The sequence below is a fragment of the Phasianus colchicus genome, chromosome 11 (genome assembly GCF_987193195.1).
Source record: "Phasianus colchicus chromosome 11, bPhaCol1.hap1.1, whole genome shotgun sequence".
Taxonomy (NCBI): Eukaryota; Metazoa; Chordata; class Aves; order Galliformes; family Phasianidae; genus Phasianus; species Phasianus colchicus.
The window spans coordinates 12,675,567-12,696,286 of NC_143446.1; the positions used below are offsets into that span (position 1 = coordinate 12,675,567).

The 20,720-nt window shown below is 38.6% G+C and overlaps 1 protein-coding gene across 1 annotated transcript in view; it reads left to right on the plus strand.

Moving 5' to 3' along the window:
* The window catches only part of PRKAR2A (protein kinase cAMP-dependent type II regulatory subunit alpha), a 51,825-nt gene extending 31,105 nt beyond the window's left edge, over positions 1-20,720 (plus strand). Inside the window, exons 3-11 of the mRNA XM_031606587.2 lie at positions 1,134-1,186; positions 2,657-2,740; positions 5,805-5,911; positions 9,518-9,671; positions 12,678-12,779; positions 14,573-14,647; positions 16,585-16,650; positions 17,340-17,478; positions 18,038-20,720. Coding sequence (XP_031462447.1) covers positions 1,134-1,186; positions 2,657-2,740; positions 5,805-5,911; positions 9,518-9,671; positions 12,678-12,779; positions 14,573-14,647; positions 16,585-16,650; positions 17,340-17,478; positions 18,038-18,171 — 914 coding nt within the window. The 3' untranslated portion in view covers positions 18,172-20,720. The remainder of the gene's footprint in view (positions 1-1,133; positions 1,187-2,656; positions 2,741-5,804; positions 5,912-9,517; positions 9,672-12,677; positions 12,780-14,572; positions 14,648-16,584; positions 16,651-17,339; positions 17,479-18,037) is intronic.

Genomic DNA, 20,720 nt, shown 5'->3' on the forward strand with positions numbered 1-20,720 from the left:
GTCAGGATGCTGGGTATGGCACGAAGAAAAATGCTGTCAGTGTTTCCTTGTAAAATTTTACAAGTGCTATTTGGCCTCAGAAGTGAGGCTGTCCTTATTAGAGCAAGAGCAGGATAGATGAAAAGACACTCACTTTATCTCTGCAGGTAGTAAGAGTGTCGGGTTCACTTTGACACCTAAGAACAGCAAATGCCCATGAGTTAATGACAAAATCTGAGCTAGGGACCTCAGCTTTTGTTGGCCAAAGGAGAATATGTTTGATATTGTAAAACTGTGTAACAACTGTGAAGATGAGCCTTTTCTGAAGTAATAGAAATGGACAAAATTAATTTGAAATTTTAGAAGCTCATCATTATCACTGCATCTCCCACAATGGCTGGTAGGTACACAGTGGGTAGTTCCTACTGCACTTACAGTGGCTGGTTTGCAAGATCCTTGTTCCTAAGCACTGGGATTTACACAAATGTTCTCAGCCTTAAAAAAAAAAAAAAAAAAAAAAGGTATTTTTCACTGTCCTTTTCATATCAATTTGATATTCTATTCAAACATAGTAAGGCATAGGATCATATGGGAGGAGTGAACTAACCACTGTTTTTCATAGTCATAGAATATACCATAGTCAAGCTGCATTCATTTACCAGGTTAATTTGTGTAAATATGATTTCTCTGCATTAAAAAAAACCAGATAATTGCAAATTGGACTTAAGGTAGAGTGCTGCATGCCTCCTTGCACTCCTTACAGTTTTGCTGTATATTTTGTTCTGCAGAGAACGGGGCAATGTAGCTGCAGTATTTTTCACCCTGCTTTTTTGATGTGTCTGTCTAAATTAATCTGAATAGTGAGTTTTTTATGCTTCAGTAAGGATGGAAAGGAAACCTGTGTGCATGTATTGGAGTACTCACCAAGCAACATTACCTTCTAGGGCAAGTTACTGACCTCTTATGTGAGAATTTGAGAGCAGCCATGGTGTGCATGCTCTGAGAACAGATAGGATTTAAGTCTCTGACACTACCCCAGAGTAAGAAAAAAGTGGATCTTTTTCCTATAGGAAAATGCAGATGATAAACCTGGGGGAAATTAATTTCAACTTGATTTGTCTGATATTCTTTCACTAATTTGCACCTTTTTCCAGTTTGTGCTGAAGCTTTTAATCCGGATGAAGAGGAAGAAGACACAGAACAGAGGGTAAGAATGAATGAATTGCATCATGCATGGCTCTCTCTGCAGTTTGACAAACAGATGGCTGTGTGTCAGATTTTTCCTCACCACTTGTGCGTTTCTTTCAGAGAGGTTATGAGCTCTGCTGTGTCTGATGTGTTGCTCTGAAACTTACTGCCACTTTTGTCCCATGCACGTACTTAGTCATTGTTACTTTAACACGATTTTATTTCAGAGGACTTGAGAGCTTTGCTTACTTCTACCACCTCTGAAAGTTTTGGCCTTTTCCTTTCTTTGTTATTCTGAATACTTGTTGAGGCAATTCCTAAAGCACTAGTGCTGTTGCAGGGAATTAGTTAAGCTCAAGGACAGCTGCTCCTTTGTGGCTGCTTAAAATTCCATACATGCTTTACACTGCCTTTCTTGTCAGAGCAGTTCACCCTGGGTAGAAGAAATACTTTGTTGAAATGTTTTGAGACGCTGGCCACCTGTTGTTCTATTAGATTTGGAAGTTGGGAATTTCTAGGAATTTTAAGCCCAGATACTGTTAATGTATTGCTTCAGAGATGTTTTATGTGAGGAAATCCTGTAGCCTGGCTGGTGAGGGTCAGGGTTTTTCTCTAGGGACTCTGCTGGTGCATTTCCAGATTCCAACTCAGAGATGCTTACAATTCTGCCATGAAAATCTAGGTCTAATTTAATTTCTCTTAAAAGGAAATATAATTGATACATGAGATTCTACAAAAAGAAAAAAAAAACAAACCAACAATGGAGTGTATCTGGCCATCCAGTTATTTTTTTCAGACGAGTCTACATTTTTTCCATCCTGTACAAACAAGTTTTCTGTTTTTTTTTTTTAAAGTACAACTCCAGTTTGGACAAAGAGCTTTTGGAACAGCCTGCTATAATTGCTGTTTTTCAGAACCATTTGTCATAATTCCACCAAAAGCACATAAACCTGATGAAGGAATTATAACTGAAAAGAAGTAAATAAATCTCTTTCAGCTGAAATACGTTTTTTTGGTGGAAAAAAATGTTTCTTAGATAAATTCTATTATTAGGTGGTCAGAGAGACATGTCTCATACATTTCATAAGTTCTCTGAATCGCCAACAGTGAAGGTGTTGGAACTAATATAGGCAGAGTTTAGAAAGACAACTTGACTTTTTCATCTAGGTTCCAAGCCATGACTGTATCTGTGGCTGGATTAGAAGGGAAGGAAAAGAAAAGGCATCTTTTTCTTTCTTGTCTCTCTTTACTGTTATTTTGCATGTGTTAATTGTCAGCATAATATATTTCTTATGGGCTTTTCTTTCATTTTCTTTCACCTTCCCTTGCATTATATAATAGTATGTAAATACTGCTTGTGCAGACAATAAAAAGGGACTGTATACAATGATACCTGAAATTGTCTTTGTGTTTTCATTCTGAAGATTTAATTTATAATAATATTTCTTTGCTGTTGTGACAATTCATTTATTTTCACTTTGTTTTAAAGATAGTTCATCCAAAAACTGATGAACAGCGATGCAGACTGCAGGAGGCATGTAAAGATATCCTGCTCTTCAAAAATCTAGATCAGGTAATATTAGTTTAAGGAAATCTGAACGTGAATTGCTGTTTTGTAGTTTGATCTAACAGTCCAGACACTTTTTGCATTGTGATCGTTCATGAATTTTTAATTACATGCAGACTGGCTTGGGGCATGTGTTTAGAGATTGCCATCAATGAACAATACAAATAAGCAGGTCAGACTGCCAGTTACCATCACTGTCTACATTTGCTTGATTTCAGATTCCTGCACTTTTTATTATTTGCAGTGTGTCAGTAACATTTCTGTAAGTGAATGTAAAAGTAATGTTTTTGGATTGTCCATGTTCCTGCTCATCTTACAGACTTACTGCTGAAGTTAATTGTTCTTTGCTTCAGTGTTAAGTTTTAATGATAAATGTCTATATTGCTGGCACTGAGAAATCTTAATTGGTATTCATAGGATAGTTCAGATATGTTGGACGGTTCAGGAAAGGACCTTTGGGGTTCATCATATCCAGCCTCTGAAAGACCATAGAATAAGTGCTCCTTATATCTGGCTTTGTTTCCATCCATGTGGAACTGATATCTCCCCTACAGGATTGAATCTCTATTCTGGCCTCATAAAATCCTGGAGAAATAATGAAAGCTGTAATACCAGCAATGGTACCTGCAGCTTCATGGCTAGAATCAGAGCTTTTCCTGAGGTATGGAAGTACGTACTTCATGGCTTCAGAAGTACTGCTCAGCTTTCCTTGAAAAATAGGAATTTCTGCCAGTTCTTGGTTGCTGTAAAAAGTGAAACACATTTAAGAATATTCAGCTGAAGGAGTATGTACAAAATGTGATCACCCTTCAGACTGCTGGGAGCAAAATGACCCAGAAGCAGTAATTAATAATAAAGTTCATATTAATGATAGCTTCAAAAAACAAATTTGTGTCTAGAAAATGAGATTAGAAAAATACTGCTTCCTGAGAAGAGCTTTCTAACAGCTGGGAAGAGAAGCAATGGAGATAATCTTAACTGCAGCTGTTAAAGACTCAAGCTTCAAGATAGCATGTGGTGGAAAAGAGGACTGCATTGCGTACATTAATTACAGTGTGACAAAGGGCATTTAGCAGAGAGGGAAGAGTTTTTCTAGTATTGAGTAAAAATGGGGTATGGGACTTGCCTTCTTTTGCCCTTCATCCTGATAACTTCCTTTAAACATCCTCAATATAGTTGTAAAGCATGACTCATTTGCAAGGTTGGCCACACAGAATCTACTGAATATTGAAACATGTGGTGGCTGCTTTTGCTCATTGTATAATATCCTTTAATAATTGTGAGGAACGCTTCCAAATTAAGGCCCCAAATCTGTTCTTTTGCTTCTTAGCTTCCAAAGAGTGTGATGTAAAACTTTAAAAAACAAACAAAAAAAAACCCCACAAACAAAACAAAACCCAACAAAACATGTTAAACTCCTCTTGGGTTAAATGTGTTGATGTGACTTGAATGTCTTGGCCAAATTCATCCCTTTTCTGCTGGTTGCATGTAGATGAACTGTGTTGAATTTAGGTCTAGAGACTCAACTACCCTTAATGTTAAATGTCTTCCCTTGCATGAGTAGCTGTTGTAATATTTGATATTAAACACAAAGGAGCCAGTGTTCAGTGGATAATTTCTAGCAAGATTCATGTTGAATTTTGGACTAATATCAGGGTTTAATTCTGTGATAATATAGATAGAAGTTTTGGTCATGCCCAATGATACATCTGATTTATGTTTCAACCTAAAGTGCAGGGGATGTAGAAAATAGGCTGTTATAAACTCTGAATGTTTGCTCCACAGCATCTTATTTATAAGTTTGTAGAATTTGAGTTGTGACTGAATTTTTTACTGATGAGAATAACAATTGTTGTTCTTACCAGGAATGCCCCTGAACATCCTTAGTACTTGTCTTTAAACCAACAAAGCCTTACAGTTCAAGAATCTGACAGCTTAGTCCCTTATTAACAGAAGAGCTCATTGTTTCATTTCCTTGATATAAGTCTTTGCCTGTTTATCCTCCAAATAAAACATGGCTGAGTTTCTGTGTTTTTAGAAAGTTGTTTTTTTAGGATTTATATTTGTTTTTTTGACAACTGTTACTTAAAGGTGTGCTGTTAAATAAATGGTTGGAACAAACTGCTTTCAGGCAATAATTCCTAGTTTAGTTTAAGTATCGGGAGTTTTTAAAAATGTGATAATAAAATTCCATGAAAAACAGCAATATATTTGATATAGAGCCAAAGCCATCCAGAGCCAAGCCTAGATGGCCTGTGTTTGCAAGAGTGCTAGAAGCAGTATCATGTATGGTTGGTGCTGTCTGTCTGTGGGCTTTGACTTTCACAACTTCCTTGGCTGTGCTGCCTACAAAATTTAGTCATGGCTCAGCAGAGAAACTCAGTTTCGTGGTTTTTAGGCATATAATGAAATGTGTAGTGCTGGTAGAAATCGGCAAGTATCCATTGCAGCAAAGGTGTGGAAGGTTAGAAAGGAGACAAAGTCTTTACCAGGATCAGTTGTGACAGGACAAGGGGAAATGGTTTCAAACTAAAACAGGGGATGTAGATTGGCTGTAAGGAAAAAGTTCTTTACGCTAAGGGCAGTGAGGCACTGGCGCAGGCTGCCCAGAGAGGTGGTGGTTGCCCCATCCCTGGAAACAGCCAAGGTCAGGCTGGATGGGCTCTGAGCACCTGATGGAGCTGTGGGTATCCTTGTTCATTGCAGGGGGGTTGGACCAGATGGCCTTTAAAGGTCTTTTCTAACTCAAATGATTCTATGGTTCTATGATTATCCCAGGTGAGATCTGTGTGTACACTGCCATAGTGTGCGTTAAGTTAAGCAATTTGAATATGTATTTGAGATGATAGCTCTTCTGCAGTGGAAGTATCTTTTTGTATGCATTATTGAACTTACACTGATAAGCTTTAAACAAAGTGAGATACTTAAAAGTAAAAAATCAAAATTTGTCATTGAAATTACTTTCATTTGTGTACAGTAAAAATAGTGCAGTGCAATGCATGTTGCAGTTCACTATCCAGGTCAAGTCAAGTGAATTTGCCTTTTGTTTTTCTCCTCATTTGTTTTACAGGAGCAGCTTTCTCAAGTCCTTGATGCCATGTTTGAGAGGAAGGTGAAACCTCATGAACATGTGATTGATCAAGGGGATGATGGAGACAACTTCTATGTCATTGAGCAGTAAGCAGCTGTGCTTTGAAATACAAAATATGTTTCTTTTAGTTTCTGAGAAATGGCAGGGCTGGAAAGAAGCATATTTCTTGCAATCATTGCTGCCTTCTTTTCTTTCAGTTTTCTTTCCCCTTTAGGTCCCCGCTGATTTTTGGATCTTTTGCCAGGGATAATCAAATTTCACAGAGGTGCACCTTGCAAACTTGGCAGATTTTAGCACATTCTTTGTCACTGTATAAAAACTCAAATATCACTTTCCCTAAGGGAAGAGATACAGCATTAACTTTCATATAATCTCTTCAGTTTAACTTTTGTGCCAATCAGCATGTGCATGGATTAAAACCAGCCACGTTATATGCTGTCTCTAAACTAAGTTGCTCTTTTTTTCCTGAAGAAAGCAAGCAGCAAAAGGAAGAAAAGAAAGCGTGTGATGAGGGAGGGGTAGAGAAAAGGACATCCATGAGCACATAAATTGGTGGCTACCATGGAATAACTTACCTTCCCTTCAATTAGTTTTGGTGATTGACTTGGGAGATGTTCGTGGTTCTTTGCTTCTATTGATCATTTGCTTTGTATTTGCAGTTTAGGGTACCATTTTGCAGTATCTTGCATTGAGTACATATACTTGATAGTTTTATAGATCACATATATGAACAAAAAAGTGCATTGTGTATGTGTACATAGTGCATGCACATCTTGAGTGTCTTTCTCCCTCATGGGAGCTTTAAGGTGAAATTCCGTCTTACGTTACTTTTAATCACCGTATTTGGAGTAGAGTTAAGGACACGTTTATTTCCTTCTGTTAAAGTGTAACATTAACCACAGTATTATGGATGAATGTTAAATGCTGGAATAGACCTACCTACTTTCTTTTTGAGTCAGTGTGTCGTCATCCTTATCACTGAATAAGACCATTAATATTGTTTTTAAAGCAGTTATTTAAGACAGTGTGATGATATGTATACAGAACAGGGTTTCCTAATCCTGAGGAAATTTATGCTCAGTTTGGGAGCCTCTTAGAAATGCTAGATACCAGAGGCCACTTGGATCCATATTAATTTGTTTCTGTGTAAGGCTCTTAACCTGTTGCTTACTAAAATGTTCTTCCTGTTATGAGTTTTAACATTAAAGAAAAAAGTAAAATGCAACCTTAATTTGATATTAGGGTGTTTACAGTCTTTTCTACAGATGTAATGCTATTCCAATTTGTTTTCTGTTGAGACAGTTGAGTTGGAAGACTTCAATCTTTTAGGTTTGTTGTTCTTAAGGTATAAAATACCACAAATGTAAATACGTTGCCGAAAATATGTGGAAAAAATGGCTATAAATGAGGGAAACTAAACTTGGTGGTGTTTACCAATAGACTGTTCTGGCCTTTGCTGTCAAATACCAATTCAGCTGCAACTCTTACACTGGCTGTTCTGTTATTAGAAAGAATTCAAAGGTTATCAGCTCTCTGTCCTCCTCTCTTCCAGTCCTGCTCCTCTACCCCCCACCTCCTCATTTTTTCCTGTGAAAGAATAGAGAGATGCTGGTGCTTTGAAAGTTATGGTATAACAACTTGTCTTCAAGTGCAAATTCAGAGGACTTTGGCTCTTTCAAGGCATCAGTAGGCACATCTTATTATTCTAAGATAAGCCATTGATGCCTAAATATCCCTGAGGATTTTTCTTTCTGTGTGAGTGAACAGTTATTTTCTGTTGTGGATGTAACTCCTTAGCTTCTTGTCTACATAGAAAAATAGGCTTCCTGGTGTGGGCTGTTCTTCCAAAGTCTTCTGTTTCTAACACAGCTGTACCAGTCTGCTTTTGCCTGAGCCTCTTTCACCATCTGCGGATTGGTGCAACGTGAGGATCCAGCAGCCATTCGGTGCATCCTGCAGGGAAGGGGAAGTTAGGACAAATACCTTGTGCTGGTGTCCTCTGCTGCAGAGGAGACACCTGATGAGTCTCTGCTGGTCAGGCAGTCATCAGTCAGGAGAAGGCAGCACTGGCTCCTGCCTCCTTATTGTGCCGAGTTGCCCTTTCCTGTTTTTTTTTTTTCCCTTCCTTACACGAGTTTTATATTTTTTCATGTGGGTATTTTTCTTGTGAGTCCTTGAGCTACAAATGATTACCATCTCAACAATTACGCTTTGGCCTGTGTTGTCGTTCTTATCTTGCAGGGTTTTAGTTCACTGATTATCTCATAGCTCAGCAACAGTTTTCTCAGCAAGGCTGAACCAAGGTCACTCAGTGGTGCCTCACCCCTTTAGTCCCTGGGCTTCAGGCAGCTGAATGCTAGGATAAAGATTACATGGCTGTAGTTATTTAGAAATAAATGGTACAGTTAACATTCAGACTGGAAGGATGGGAAAGAGTTGTTGCATTTCATTCAAAGTTTTCCAAATGGCTCATCTAGATCAAAAGTACCTCTGAAGACTGTTGTTCTTTATGCCTCTCTGAAAATGACTAAATGAATACTGAATCTATTACAAGAATTAGTGGAGCTTTTCAGGAATAGTAGTCCATATTTCAGTAGTTTCTTATTAGTAATACTGTTGGTTGTTTCCCTGTCTGCTAGGTGTGATTAAGCAGTAGAGTGTAAAAAGCATCTGCTGCTAGGCAGTCTTCATGTGCACAGCTTCTTTCTTCAGCTTTCTGGGTGACAAATAAAGACCTTCTTGGATCTTCTAATAAGTCTGAATCTGGCTCAGCTAGTACTGATGCAAGAGCTTCCTTGTTTTGATGCTTTCTAATCGCATGATTGATGGAATTAATGTCCACTCTATGGAATCTCCTACAAGTGGGACTGTCATAAAGCTTTCCTGTAGAACTTTTTTTCTTCTGAATGCAGTGTTCAGAGAAGTAATAAACCCAGGGTTGTCCATCAGTAATTCTGAATGCCCTTCTGCTGTTAATGTGATGTAGATCTCATTAGAGTGAGTGTTCCCATGCTTGTTTACTATGAGAAGTTTCACCTGCTGCCATTCCCATTGATTTTTTTTCTTTCTTAGGTGCCTAATGATGTTCTGGGAGATAATACCATTCCTTCCAACAGAGGTGTCACTTTCTGGGGAAAATTAACGTGCATTCAGCTGCTTGAAGTGTTCTTTACCAACCTCTTACCAGGATATAATATATTTTGTAAAGCTTATAGTCCATTTTCTAATACTTGAGTGATCTCAGGTGCCATAGGCCAAAGTTAACTGAGACTGGTTGAGCTTTTTAAAATTATTTTTTTAAAGCTCTAGAGGTAAGACTGTCCTGAGGGTGTTAAAGGCACCTGTTTGGCATCTTAAGGGCTACCTCTCTACGCAACCTGTGTCTTTGCATGCAGTTGTGGTGCAGTTAGAGCCACATTTATGCCTTGAGCTTTATCTTGCTGAACTTGTACCTCCATCTTCATTAGATTAGTCTTGATTCTCACCAAATTTTGGGCTACTTATTCCTTTAATTTTTATTATAAGGTTGGAAGCTTTGCCTCTTAGAGAACAGGGTGAGGAGACCTTTCCAGCCCAGCAGCTTTCATTTAAAGCTAGTGTGACTAGACTATTTATATAACAGCGAAAAACTGTGTTTGTCATCTGTACTGGAATGTTGTGTAATGAAAAGCATCTATTCCATTGTTTTCCAGGGGATTGTATGATATTGTTGTAGCAAAAGACAACCAGGCACGCTGTGTGGGCCGCTATGATAATCACGGCAGTTTTGGGGAACTGGCGTTGATGTACAATACTCCTAGAGCTGCCACCATTGTTGCCACAACAGAAGGAGCCCTCTGGGGACTGGTAAGGAAAGGAAGTTGCTCTCATTTGCATACCGTTTGAAATACTAACTCACTGTGTCCAGCAGCAGGTGCTTCTCTCCATGTGACTCCTTGCATTAATAGCTTTTTTTATTATGGTTTCTTATCTTACCTTGTGGCATAGAGGATCCATTGTGCACCATTGGCTACCTTTCTAGAATAACTTGCCTGTAAATACTGTATTGCTAGTTTTATGTCTCTTCATTGTTTTGCATTTTTGTAATCAGGGCTTTTGTTAAGGAAAAAAACAACCACAGAATGGTGGAGGTCAATGCATATATTTTTAAAGGTGGGAAGGAAGTAATATACAAACAATATCTAAATAACACTATCTTCAGCTCAACCTCCTACCATTTTGTCTGCTTTAATATGGGTATGAACAATGTTAAATATCTTCTTGAGCGTGCCAGTAATATGAAGAGTAGGAAAACTGCCCAAAGCTTTGTTTTTACTCAGAATAAATGGTTATGATGTTCCTGGTCCCTCTTTTACCCTGAAAGAGGTTCTCAGGTCAGCATGGTCTATGAAATACCAAGCTAAGTGGTGGTGCTGCTTTGTCTCTAGTCCAGCGGTGTTGAATGTGAAGCTGTAGACATTAGTTTCCTATTTTAGTTCTTTTCTCTGTGCCATTTGGATAAGGTTATTTTTCATAGTGCTCTTACTCATCTGTGAGGCTCACATAATGAGCAGATTGTGTGATCAGTGAAGCCTTTGAAGCCAGAAGTGTTGTGTGCTCTCTGTGTGCTTTGGGCTCCTCGGCAACTATCACTGGGGGTTGGTGTGTGTTGGGACCTTGATTACACAACTGATGAACTGCTACACACAGCATGCCGATGCAATCTCTGTGCCTGCTGAAAGAACTGAGCTTTGACTTCTTCATGAGGTGAAGGAAAAGATTTTGCTCAATAACCAGAGAGTACTGTCAGGATCTAATTTCTTGAATGTAACAGCTATGTACCAAGCCCATTTATAAAAAGAAGAAAAGGAGGAGATATTCTTTGTTTCAGTTTGCTTTTGGAAAGAGATGCACAAATGGAGTTCTTTTATTTCTCTGATTATATTCACATAATTAGTGAGATGTAGTTGAAAGGGGACCTTGGTAGTGATCTAGCCCCATGGATATTTTATTAACTAATGCTGCATTTTCATGCCTAAAACTGGTTATTTCTTCTGCTTGTTCTGTTGTTGACGTATTTAATTGCAATATTTTCTGCACAATGTAATTTAAACATTTTTATTAGTCTGTAAAAGTCATTGCTAAACTTATGTGTAATCTGCCAGTTAACAAGTGTGGGTTACTCCTCCTGCAGTGCAGGCTTAGGCCAAGAAAAGCCTGGAAAGCCTAGGTACAAAGCAATCAAATGTGGGTCTCATATGGAGCACAAAAATGTCCCCTCACCATTTGCTACTGCATGTATCTGGGGAAAACCTCACAATCGTGCACTTTTCCATCACTGCTCTGTGCCTCTAAACAAAGGAATTGATTTTTTTTTAATGCTTTTCCAATTCCCATGATTGTTTCTGCACCTCTCTCCTCTTCCATGTATGTGCGTTTGAAGAGACTTCTAGCACTGAAAAATTTCTTTAGAATAGAAACAAAACAAAACACATGTAAACTCAGCAATCCCTTCAGGCTTTATCATCTCTGGTTCTGCTTTTGCTTAACATTAATGCTATTCTTCCCCTCATCTGTCACCTTCAACTTATTTATTCCACCAGTGTCACCAGTATCGGTCATTGTTTTCTTTCCAAGCAAGTGTAGCCTGCATTCCATAAAACTGTTCTCTTACCTGAACACACCTCTTCACCTCACAATCTCTCTGCTTGAAGTATCAGTTGATGTTTTCAGAAAATGAGATCCAGAGGACTGGCTGTTAGGGATTTCAGTTATTGCTGCTCACTGTGTCGTATAATTTTCTTTTTCCTGACAATGTTTCTGTTCCTTTCTTCTGATTTTTTGTTTCTGATTTTTTTTTTCGCTTAGGCTCACCTTGTGTAAGGGCCGTGAACATTACTGTTACACAAATGTTAATGAAAATAACTGGTGGGGGGAGTCCCCTTCCCCTTAGCCTGGATGTAGTGTTTATTCCCAGCTCTCTTGTGCCCTTCTTATCAATGTTCTACAGCAGTTTTCTGTGTACAAATAACAAGCATTGCATTAAGATCTCTAACAATAAACTTGCAAACATGTCTGCTGCTGCAGGTGCTCAGCCAGATGTTGCAGGCAATCTCGCCTTCACTCGGGTGCGTGCTGCCGCCTGCTGGCCGCAGAGCCTGCATGGCACGGATTGGTGCCTGGAGAGAAGTCGGGTGGGTGGTGGAGTGAGCTTGACCAAGATTTCGGCTTCAAAAACAAACAAACTCCAAACATTCTTGCATCGGGAAGTTGCTATGGTACCTGTGGACAGATGGAAGTGCAGAAAAAGCCATTCTCTGCAAAAAGCTGCCTCTTATCCTTAAAAGTGGAGGGGGGAATCAAAGCTGTTGCTGTTTGATATTCTGTCTGCTGATCTACTTGAATCTGAATCTCTGACTTGAGAACAACCCAGTTCAGACTTGATCCTGCGGTTGCCTTAGCAGGAGTTGCAAATTTCAGCTTCTAGTAGCTTCAGCAAGAAGAGCATAACTTCTTCATTGTATGTGAAAATGTAAAAGATGGAATAAAAACCAACCAAAAAAAAAAAAACACCTCACAAACTCAGCTCTGGAAAACAGTATGAGAGAGTAAAACTGGAATTCTTAAATGGCTATCTGAGAAGGACCAAGTTTGCCTTAGAGCTCCCTGTTTTTCAGCTTGGTATTTACAAGAAGTACTATCGTGAGGCCAGTTAAGATCACTGTGATGGTCATACCTTTTAATAACTGACTTCTTGTATCTAAATTCTCTTGCAAATATTAGATATTCTTTTTTTCAGATGTTAGATAAAGGTTCTTTAATCAGTAAGCATTTTAGTTAGGAGGAATAATCAATTTGTGCTGTTTCTTGCAGGATCGAGTGACATTCAGAAGAATTATACTGAAAAACAATGCAAAGAAGAGGAAGACGTATGAGTTGTTTATCGAGTCTGTTCCCCTTCTCAAGTCCTTGGAGGTAAAGTCTCTCAGAGACATTTGCATCGGAGTTTTCTGTTGGCTCCCCACTTGGTTTATACTATATCAGAAATCTGTGTCATTTTTTTGCTTGCATGTTTTTAAGAGCTGCTTTAGTATCCTATTTGCTGTACAACTGAATTTGTATTGTTGAAGTTGTCCAATGTGTTTTTCATATCCACTGTTCACAGTAGGCAATTTTTATCTCAGACTTTGCAAAGGCTTTAAAACATAAAGCAGGTAGAGAAGAGGTATTAAAGGGATGAAAGTGGAAACTGGAACTCAGGGTTTTTGGTTCTGTTTGAGGATGTGTTTTTGAAGTAACGATACGGTCTCTGGAATATTTGATTTCCATCAACTGTGAATGATTTTAAATTTCAAAGATATTTCCTTCAGCAGATCTTACTTTACCTTAACTCTTCTAAGCTAAGAATAAGCTAAAGGAAGCACAGCTGCCCAGGAAAAAAATAACCAGGCAGAGCAAACACGTGTTATATTGGTGTGTGTGGTGCATGATTTTAGGAATGATGTGTAAATTGTCACGTCTAAGCTATTGATTCAGCCTGTATTTTCAGAAAGGCTTTGGAGGCATGCCAAACTGCATGGAACATTGTTATGTGTCTGCCTTTGCCTTATGCCATAACTTATATTTTTCTTTGATTCCTTGTTATATTTTTCAGCTTTAATCTTTAGCACTTGGGAATAGTTCTCAGTCCTCTTGAGAGAAGATTACAAAATTGCAAAGCATCATAAATGTAAATAGTGGCTTCCAGAATATATTAGTTTGGACCTATGCTGATAGCTGTGGAAGGGGTGAATTACACAACATCTCCCTCAATGACTGGCTTAAACTAGTTTCATCAGTGAGATTTTTTTCTGAGCCCTAAATGACTCATAAAAGTTTAAGGATTCAAAAAAGAGAAAAATCTCATTAGCACTGGCTGGCTTTTTGCATGACACACTGCAGTTGAATCATGCGTGGATTGTAATTAACAGTTTCTCAAACATAGGCTAGATGGAGGTGCATTTGTGAAATGAATAGATTAAAAATGAATCATGCATTGAGGTAGTCATTTTAACTGTTTAGGATTTTCTTCCTTTCTTAATATATTTTTACACTGCTTTGAACCATTAAAATTGTTTTGTGATGTGCTAGATGGGCAGCAGGAAACATTGGAGATAAATTTAACTGTCCTTTCTCCCTTCCTGTTTGTGAAGGCCAAAGCACATTTCACTGCATGTCAGTTTGGTACCTCTTGACCTTGCTGCAGGGCATCCTGTTGCAGTGCTTGCTTACAATTTTTAGATCCAGTGTCTTTCTTATATCCCCTCTTCCTCTTGCTAATCTAGCAGTGAGCTTTAAGATGAAAAATAACCAACCAAAATAAACACAAAAAAACCTCCAACCAACCAAAGATGTTCAAGTGCATAGCAATGAAAATATTTTGAAAATGAATTACTAGTATTTTTCATTGAGGTTTCTTGGGAAGTACTTGGCATTTTTTGAAGTGCTTTCTTCAGATGTCAGCTGAATCTCACAGGAAGTGATTTTTTTTTTGTTCTAAAACAGCCAAATCAGTCATTTTTAACTTTAGGTGTGGGGCACTAGAATTTTTTTTTGCCATTGATCATTTATAGTCTTGAAAGTTGTGCTGCAGTATTATGAAGTCGTGTGGGGGCTGTATTTTTCAGTAGCCAGATTCATCATGTTTCTGTCTAGTGAGCACTTCTTAATTTCTGAGTTATGAAGTTTACTGTAGCAGATAATTGTGCTTGATTTTCTCTTCATTGCAGGCATCAGAAAGAATGAAAATTGTGGATGTTATAGGAGAGAAAGTGTATCAGGATGGGGAACGTATCATTTCTCAGGTATTTGGAGTATAAATTCCCATCTGTCATTCTCCCATCTTTGTTTTTGTTCCTATGTGGAATTTACTCACAGAATCATGTTAATTGGATCACGTTGGCATCGCTTATTCTTTTAATACTTTCAATTTGTTTAACCAGTTTTTGAATATGTGGGGAAGGGCCAGCATATATTTTGCTAGGTATTTATTCTACTGCTTTAGCTTCTGGGTAATTTCTTCTTTTGACCATTTGTTTTTTATAAATGGTCTTTGCAAGGCTTCAGGAGGAATGAACCTTAAGAAGCTGAGATCACATGTCTGTCTTTGCAATTTTTCATGAAAGCTCCGAGGTGCAGTTTTTATAGGTACCTGTAACCAGATTAAATAGGGAGTCCCAAACCACATCCAGAGCACCTCCAATTTCTAGGTCTGACTAAACAGCAATATCGAGCAATTCAGCAGGACTATGATTTGCATAGAGCTAAACAAGCTTGATAGGAAAGTTTTGCTAGTTGATCTCAAGTCAGTTAACCGTACTGTCAAAGATCTATCACTAATTAAAAAAATGTTATTTTTCCAGATGCCTTTAAAAAGTGTATTTTACTGTTAGGAATAGTCAGAATTCAGTCAACTGTAATGTCTGCTGTGATAGATCAAGGCCAGATTGAAACAAAGTTGGACAAATTCAATCAAAGTTTTTTGTTTTTTTTTTCCTGTGACAGAACTAACTTCTTGGAGTATTTTTACAGATGAAACGCAAGAATTCTGCATCAATCTTAGCTGGGGGGTAGTTTTGTATATTTATTTTGAGAAAGTGCTCTATTTTAAGCAGGGGTTAATGCAAGGAAGTCCTTGGCTTACCTGAAATGGTAGGTTGTTTGGTCACAGGTCTTCCTGTTTTATAAACAGAATCTGAATCCTTCATAGTGTCTTGAGTAGTTAATCTTAACTTGAACATCAGCTAACACAATGCAAGAAACGACATTTGCTGATAACAAAATACAGCCAAATCACTTCTTTCCAAAAAGACTCAGTTGTGTAAGCTGAAAATCTTGTTGCTTAAAAGCCTGAGAAAACTGGACTGTCAGCAAAATCAAAACTGTCTCAGAACTGGGAAGCTGTACCGTCAGTGATCCGGTTACAGGATTGGTTTAAATCCGTAACAGCTGAATTAAGGATAAGGATGTAATTACACATAAGGAAAATTACAAGTAGGATTAATATTCTGGATTGATCTGAGTGATTGTTATACACTGCTAGAGATGATGAAATTTTATGCTTGGAAATGATGGTGATAGCTCTTGTACTACAGCAATTGCATCAAGAGCGTGAATCTTTTTTCTCTCGTGGATAATTCTACATTTTAATTATCATTCTGGAATTTGATCTGTCAATTAGGGCAGTATGACTGAAAGCAGTAGCTTTAAATCAAACTGCTGGTGTTACATGAAGTCCCCATGTCTCCTACTCAGTTTGTTTTCAGTGTTTAAAAGTACTGAGTTTTCAGTGCGTTGTTAAGAAGTGTGCTGAGTGCAGCAGTTTGTGATAGCTGGCAACAGGAAATGAAAAACTTCATACTTCAATACTTACCACTGTTCGGAAGAACCACGGATAAGGGCCTAATTTCTTCTGTAACTCCATGGGACATTTTCTTAGAAACAGATGAGTGGAACTAAACCAGAAGTTTTTACTACAGCAACACGTTCCTCTATCTTTTTGGAACTTGATTCTAAATGGCTACCAATTTCTTTCTCCCATTTTCCTGATGTGATTGATTTTCCTTAAATAGTGTAATGTCATTGAATGCTTTATTCTTTTTTCACTATATTTTCAAGACTGTTGTGTAATTCTTCACGTGGATGGCTTGCACAAAGCCCAGTTCAGAATGAATAATACCATTCATAAATACTTTTATAGTAAACTAAAAATACATACGTATTTTTTACCTTTTCTTTACAGGGCGATAAAGCAGATTGCTTTTATATTGTAGAATCTGGTGAAGTAAAAATCATGATTAAAAGCAAGGTGAGTTTGAATTGGGTGATTAGATTTTAAATTAATCCCTGATTTGATTGGCTTAAATCATTGATTGGCTAACTGCAGCGTGCAAAAGTCTAACTTGACTGACTTTAAGACATTATTTTAAGTACTTGATCATTGTCACAACTGTGATGTATGTTTTAAATCCCCATACCTGTTCTGAAGTGGCCAGGAGTCAGTTTGATGAAGTTGGAAGGTTTGTTTCTTCTGTCTACTCCTCTGCAAACTGACCTCTTGTAGTCTTCCTGGCCTTACGGGTCAAAATGAAACTTTCTTGTAGGACTGTAGCAAACTACTACAAAGAAGAAACTGGGGTGTGTTATCTCCAGTATCCATTAGCATTTGAATAGATTCCTATACAGTCTGAAGCAGTCCTTTGAGATGAAGTCTCCTGTATGATAAAACTCTGTAGCTGTGTTAGGCTTGTGTAATAGCAGTTCCCAAGTTTGTAACAGTGAATAGGTCAAAACTTGTGGGCCAGCACACACTTACCCAAACATACAGTTGGACATGCTGTCAAGGCATTATACCATTACAGGGCATGATTTAGGAGCTGCTAGTTTGCAAGCTGTAAACCAATGGGCAGCTGCACATGTGCAATCTATCTGGGATTAACTTAAACCTTGTACAAAGACAGAACTGTATGAGAGTAATTAAAATGTAATGTTTTGCAGACTATGATGAGTAAGGAAGCTAACCAAGAAGTAGAGATTGCCCGGTGTCACAGAGGACAGTATTTTGGAGAGCTTGCACTTGTTACCAACAAGCCCAGGGCAGCCTCTGCCTATGCTGTTGGAGAGGTCAAATGTTTAGGTAAGCAAATGTTCTCTGTGTGCATCTAGTTTCCTGTTTCTGGTCTTTTGTTGTTTTGTGAACTACCCCTAACTGAGAAACTATTCAAAGCCTGGCAGCCTTTTGGCACCAAGTGGTCAGATTCTAGAAGCTAAGAGCGCAGCTTGAAGTGGATGACCATGCTGAAATCTGAGAAGCACCACTGCTTTTCTGCTCAGACATCTAGTTTCAGATGGGTGGGGATAACTGCATAGCAGGTTGGTTTTCCTGTGTGTGTGTTCTGTGCCCTTTGAAAAGACTCCAGACTTAAGCATTTACTTCTTATCTAGAGCTTGCTTGTCACAGCTTCCATGTGATCTGTTAATGACTGCATGGTGTGTATTTGACTTCTGTATTTATTCCTGAGATCAGGTGTGTGTTAATCTTGTTCCTCCAAGCGATAGTACAGAGGGAGATCAGCATCCATTGAAGCCTCAGAACCAAATGGGTTAGATTGAAGTTCTGTGCTTCAGCTTCAAGAAGTAGATTGCTTTATCAAAAAGGACACTACTTGACAATCTTATTTTTTGCTTCTCTGCAGTCATGGATGTGCAAGCATTTGAGAGGTTGCTTGGACCCTGCATGGACATTATGAAGAGGAATATAACGCATTATGAGGAGCAGCTGGTGGCACTGTTTGGCTCTAGCATGGACCTGTTGGATCCAGGGAATTAGGCACAGGGTACCTCAGTGCCTTCTTAGTTCAAGACACAAAAAAGCCTCCTATCAGCAACACAACTCACAAGGAAAATGGACTCTACGGAACAGTTAATGCTGCTGTCTTCTTGGGCATTTTAGAAACCATAAGCAAGTCTCAGCACAGATGGATTGCTCACTCCCTGCCTCCACTTTGCTGCTGATACTTCATTATTAGACCTAGATTAAAGATGGTTCTAACCTTGAGTTCACTTACTTGGTTCAGAATGGCATCTGTCCAGCAGTTCAAGTGCCTGATACGACACCCAAAGTGTGCAAGATACAGAAGCCTCCTTCCTTCTGGTGTTCCTGTTGGGATAAATTTTCAGATCAGATTTTGTGGCAGGAGGTTGCCTGTTCCTCAGAGGCAACCTGTGGAATACAAGCCTTTGATAGGTTTATCATCTTCTAACACTTCAATTACCCAAATTTGCTTTTAATTGTAGCAGCTGGATTTTACATTAAAGTATCAATGGAGCCAGTTAGTAAGGTGGCATTGAAACTTTCTTCCACCTGCTGAAAACTGCAGGTACTGCATTAAACCAAGTAAACTGAGCTGGGGACACAGGTGAGAGTCTGATTAGCAACAAAATGCAGAAAATGAAGCATTGCTAAATTTCAAGTGTTTTCTGAGCAGCAAAAAAAATTACTTCATTCTTCCCAAAAAAGTGCAGTGGTTCAGATCATATGGCTTGAAGGTGTCATAGTTGTCTTCTCCCCAGATTTGCTCCATGTTTCTGACACTATATTTACATATATGTATATATGTATGTATATGTATATATAGTGTCAAAATCACAATAGATGACCTCCTTTCATTTACAGAGATCCTTTATACTGCAAGTTTGCCAGGGTGCTGTTGTCTGACTCGATTTTAAAGCTTTTTAAGAATGAATATTTTGTAATTTAAAGGAAGACTACTTCTGTATTTATCTACAGGAGCTCCCTCCTTCCAGTGTCACAGTATTTTAACTTAATTAGACACTTGAATGCTTTCAAATGCCACAGATTTCATAAGCCTTTCAAAAGTTGTCAGCGTTTGTCTTTGCTAACTAGACAGTTGGTGTATTTGAGGAATCTTATGGTTTAGGTGATAACTAAGCTAATTATGTTTATCTAAAATACCTGTTAAATTTGCAGCATTTACTAAGTAGAGTGTTTCCACAGCTTTAATGAACTTAATTCTGCTGAGATTTTATCAAAGCACTATATAAATATGAATCAGATGATAAGAAGGACATTTATATGGTGTGAAAAAAAGTATTTATATAGAATCACAGAATGGCCAGGGTTGGAAGGGACCTCAAGGATCACGAATCTCCAACCCCCTGCCACATGCAGGGCCACCAACCTCCACATTTAACACTAGACCAGGCTGCCCAGGGCCCCATCCAATCTGGCCTTGAACACCTCCAAGAACAGGGCACCCACAGCCTCTCTGGGCAGCTGTTCCAGCACCTCACCACTCTTTCTGTAAAGAATTTCCTCCTGACATCCAACCTAAATCTCCCCTCCCTCAACTTAAAACCATTTCCCCTCATCCTGCAGTTACCAACCCTTCCAAAGAGTTGATTCCCCTCCTGTTTGTAGGCTCCCTTTAGGTACTGGAAGGCTGCAATGAGGTCACCCCGCAGCCGCCTTTTCTCCAGGCTGAACAAGCCCAGCTCCCTCAGCCTGTCCTTACAGGGGAGGTGCTCCAGTCCCCTGATCATCTTCGTGGCCTTCTCTGGACCCTCTCCAACAGCTGTCTGTCTTTCTTGTATTTGGAGCCCCAGACCTGGATGCAGTGCTCTGGATGGGGCCACACGAGGCAGAGAAGAGAGGGACAGTTACCTCCTTGTCTCTGCTGGCCACCCCTCTTCTGATGAACCCAGGATAAAGATATGAAATTTGTAGGTAGTAAATCTGTAACCCTTTGAATTTATGTTCTTCTGCAGCTCGTGATAAAAACTTAGTGGTGTTTTATGTGGATTATGATATTTTAATTGTGGATGCTGGTGTAACAATGTGCTGGCTTGATTCACAGCCATTTGAACAAGAATAGAAGGATGCTAATGTTGAATTTCTGCTTCTAGTTGTTACAGTGGTGGATATTTTCTTTAAGGCACAGAAAACTCTGCTGCATCTCTAAGTTGATTTCTGGGTGACTTTCTTTTCCCTAAATAGATGAGGTCCTCCCAGTTCCTGCAATATAAGTAAGATGGCAACTTGATGAGTTTGACTTGTTGTCCAGTTACTGTCACTGGAGTAATATTTTTATAAAATGCAAATGATAGGTAATGGGCACCACTGAATGGGGTGTTTCCATAGTATTAAAGTCCTGGTTGTAATGTGTAGCAGCTGTTCTAACTGCATGTATTTTAGAGCAGTGAATTTCCTTTGTTTTCCTGGGCTAGTTTTTCTTTCTTTCTTTTTTTTGGTGATAAATTACAGCCAAAGAAGCAGCAGGTACTTCATTCGTGTTTTCATGCTTCTGAGGCTTAACACCAAAGACAATATCCTTCTTTTAATTATGTTTTGTTTTTTTT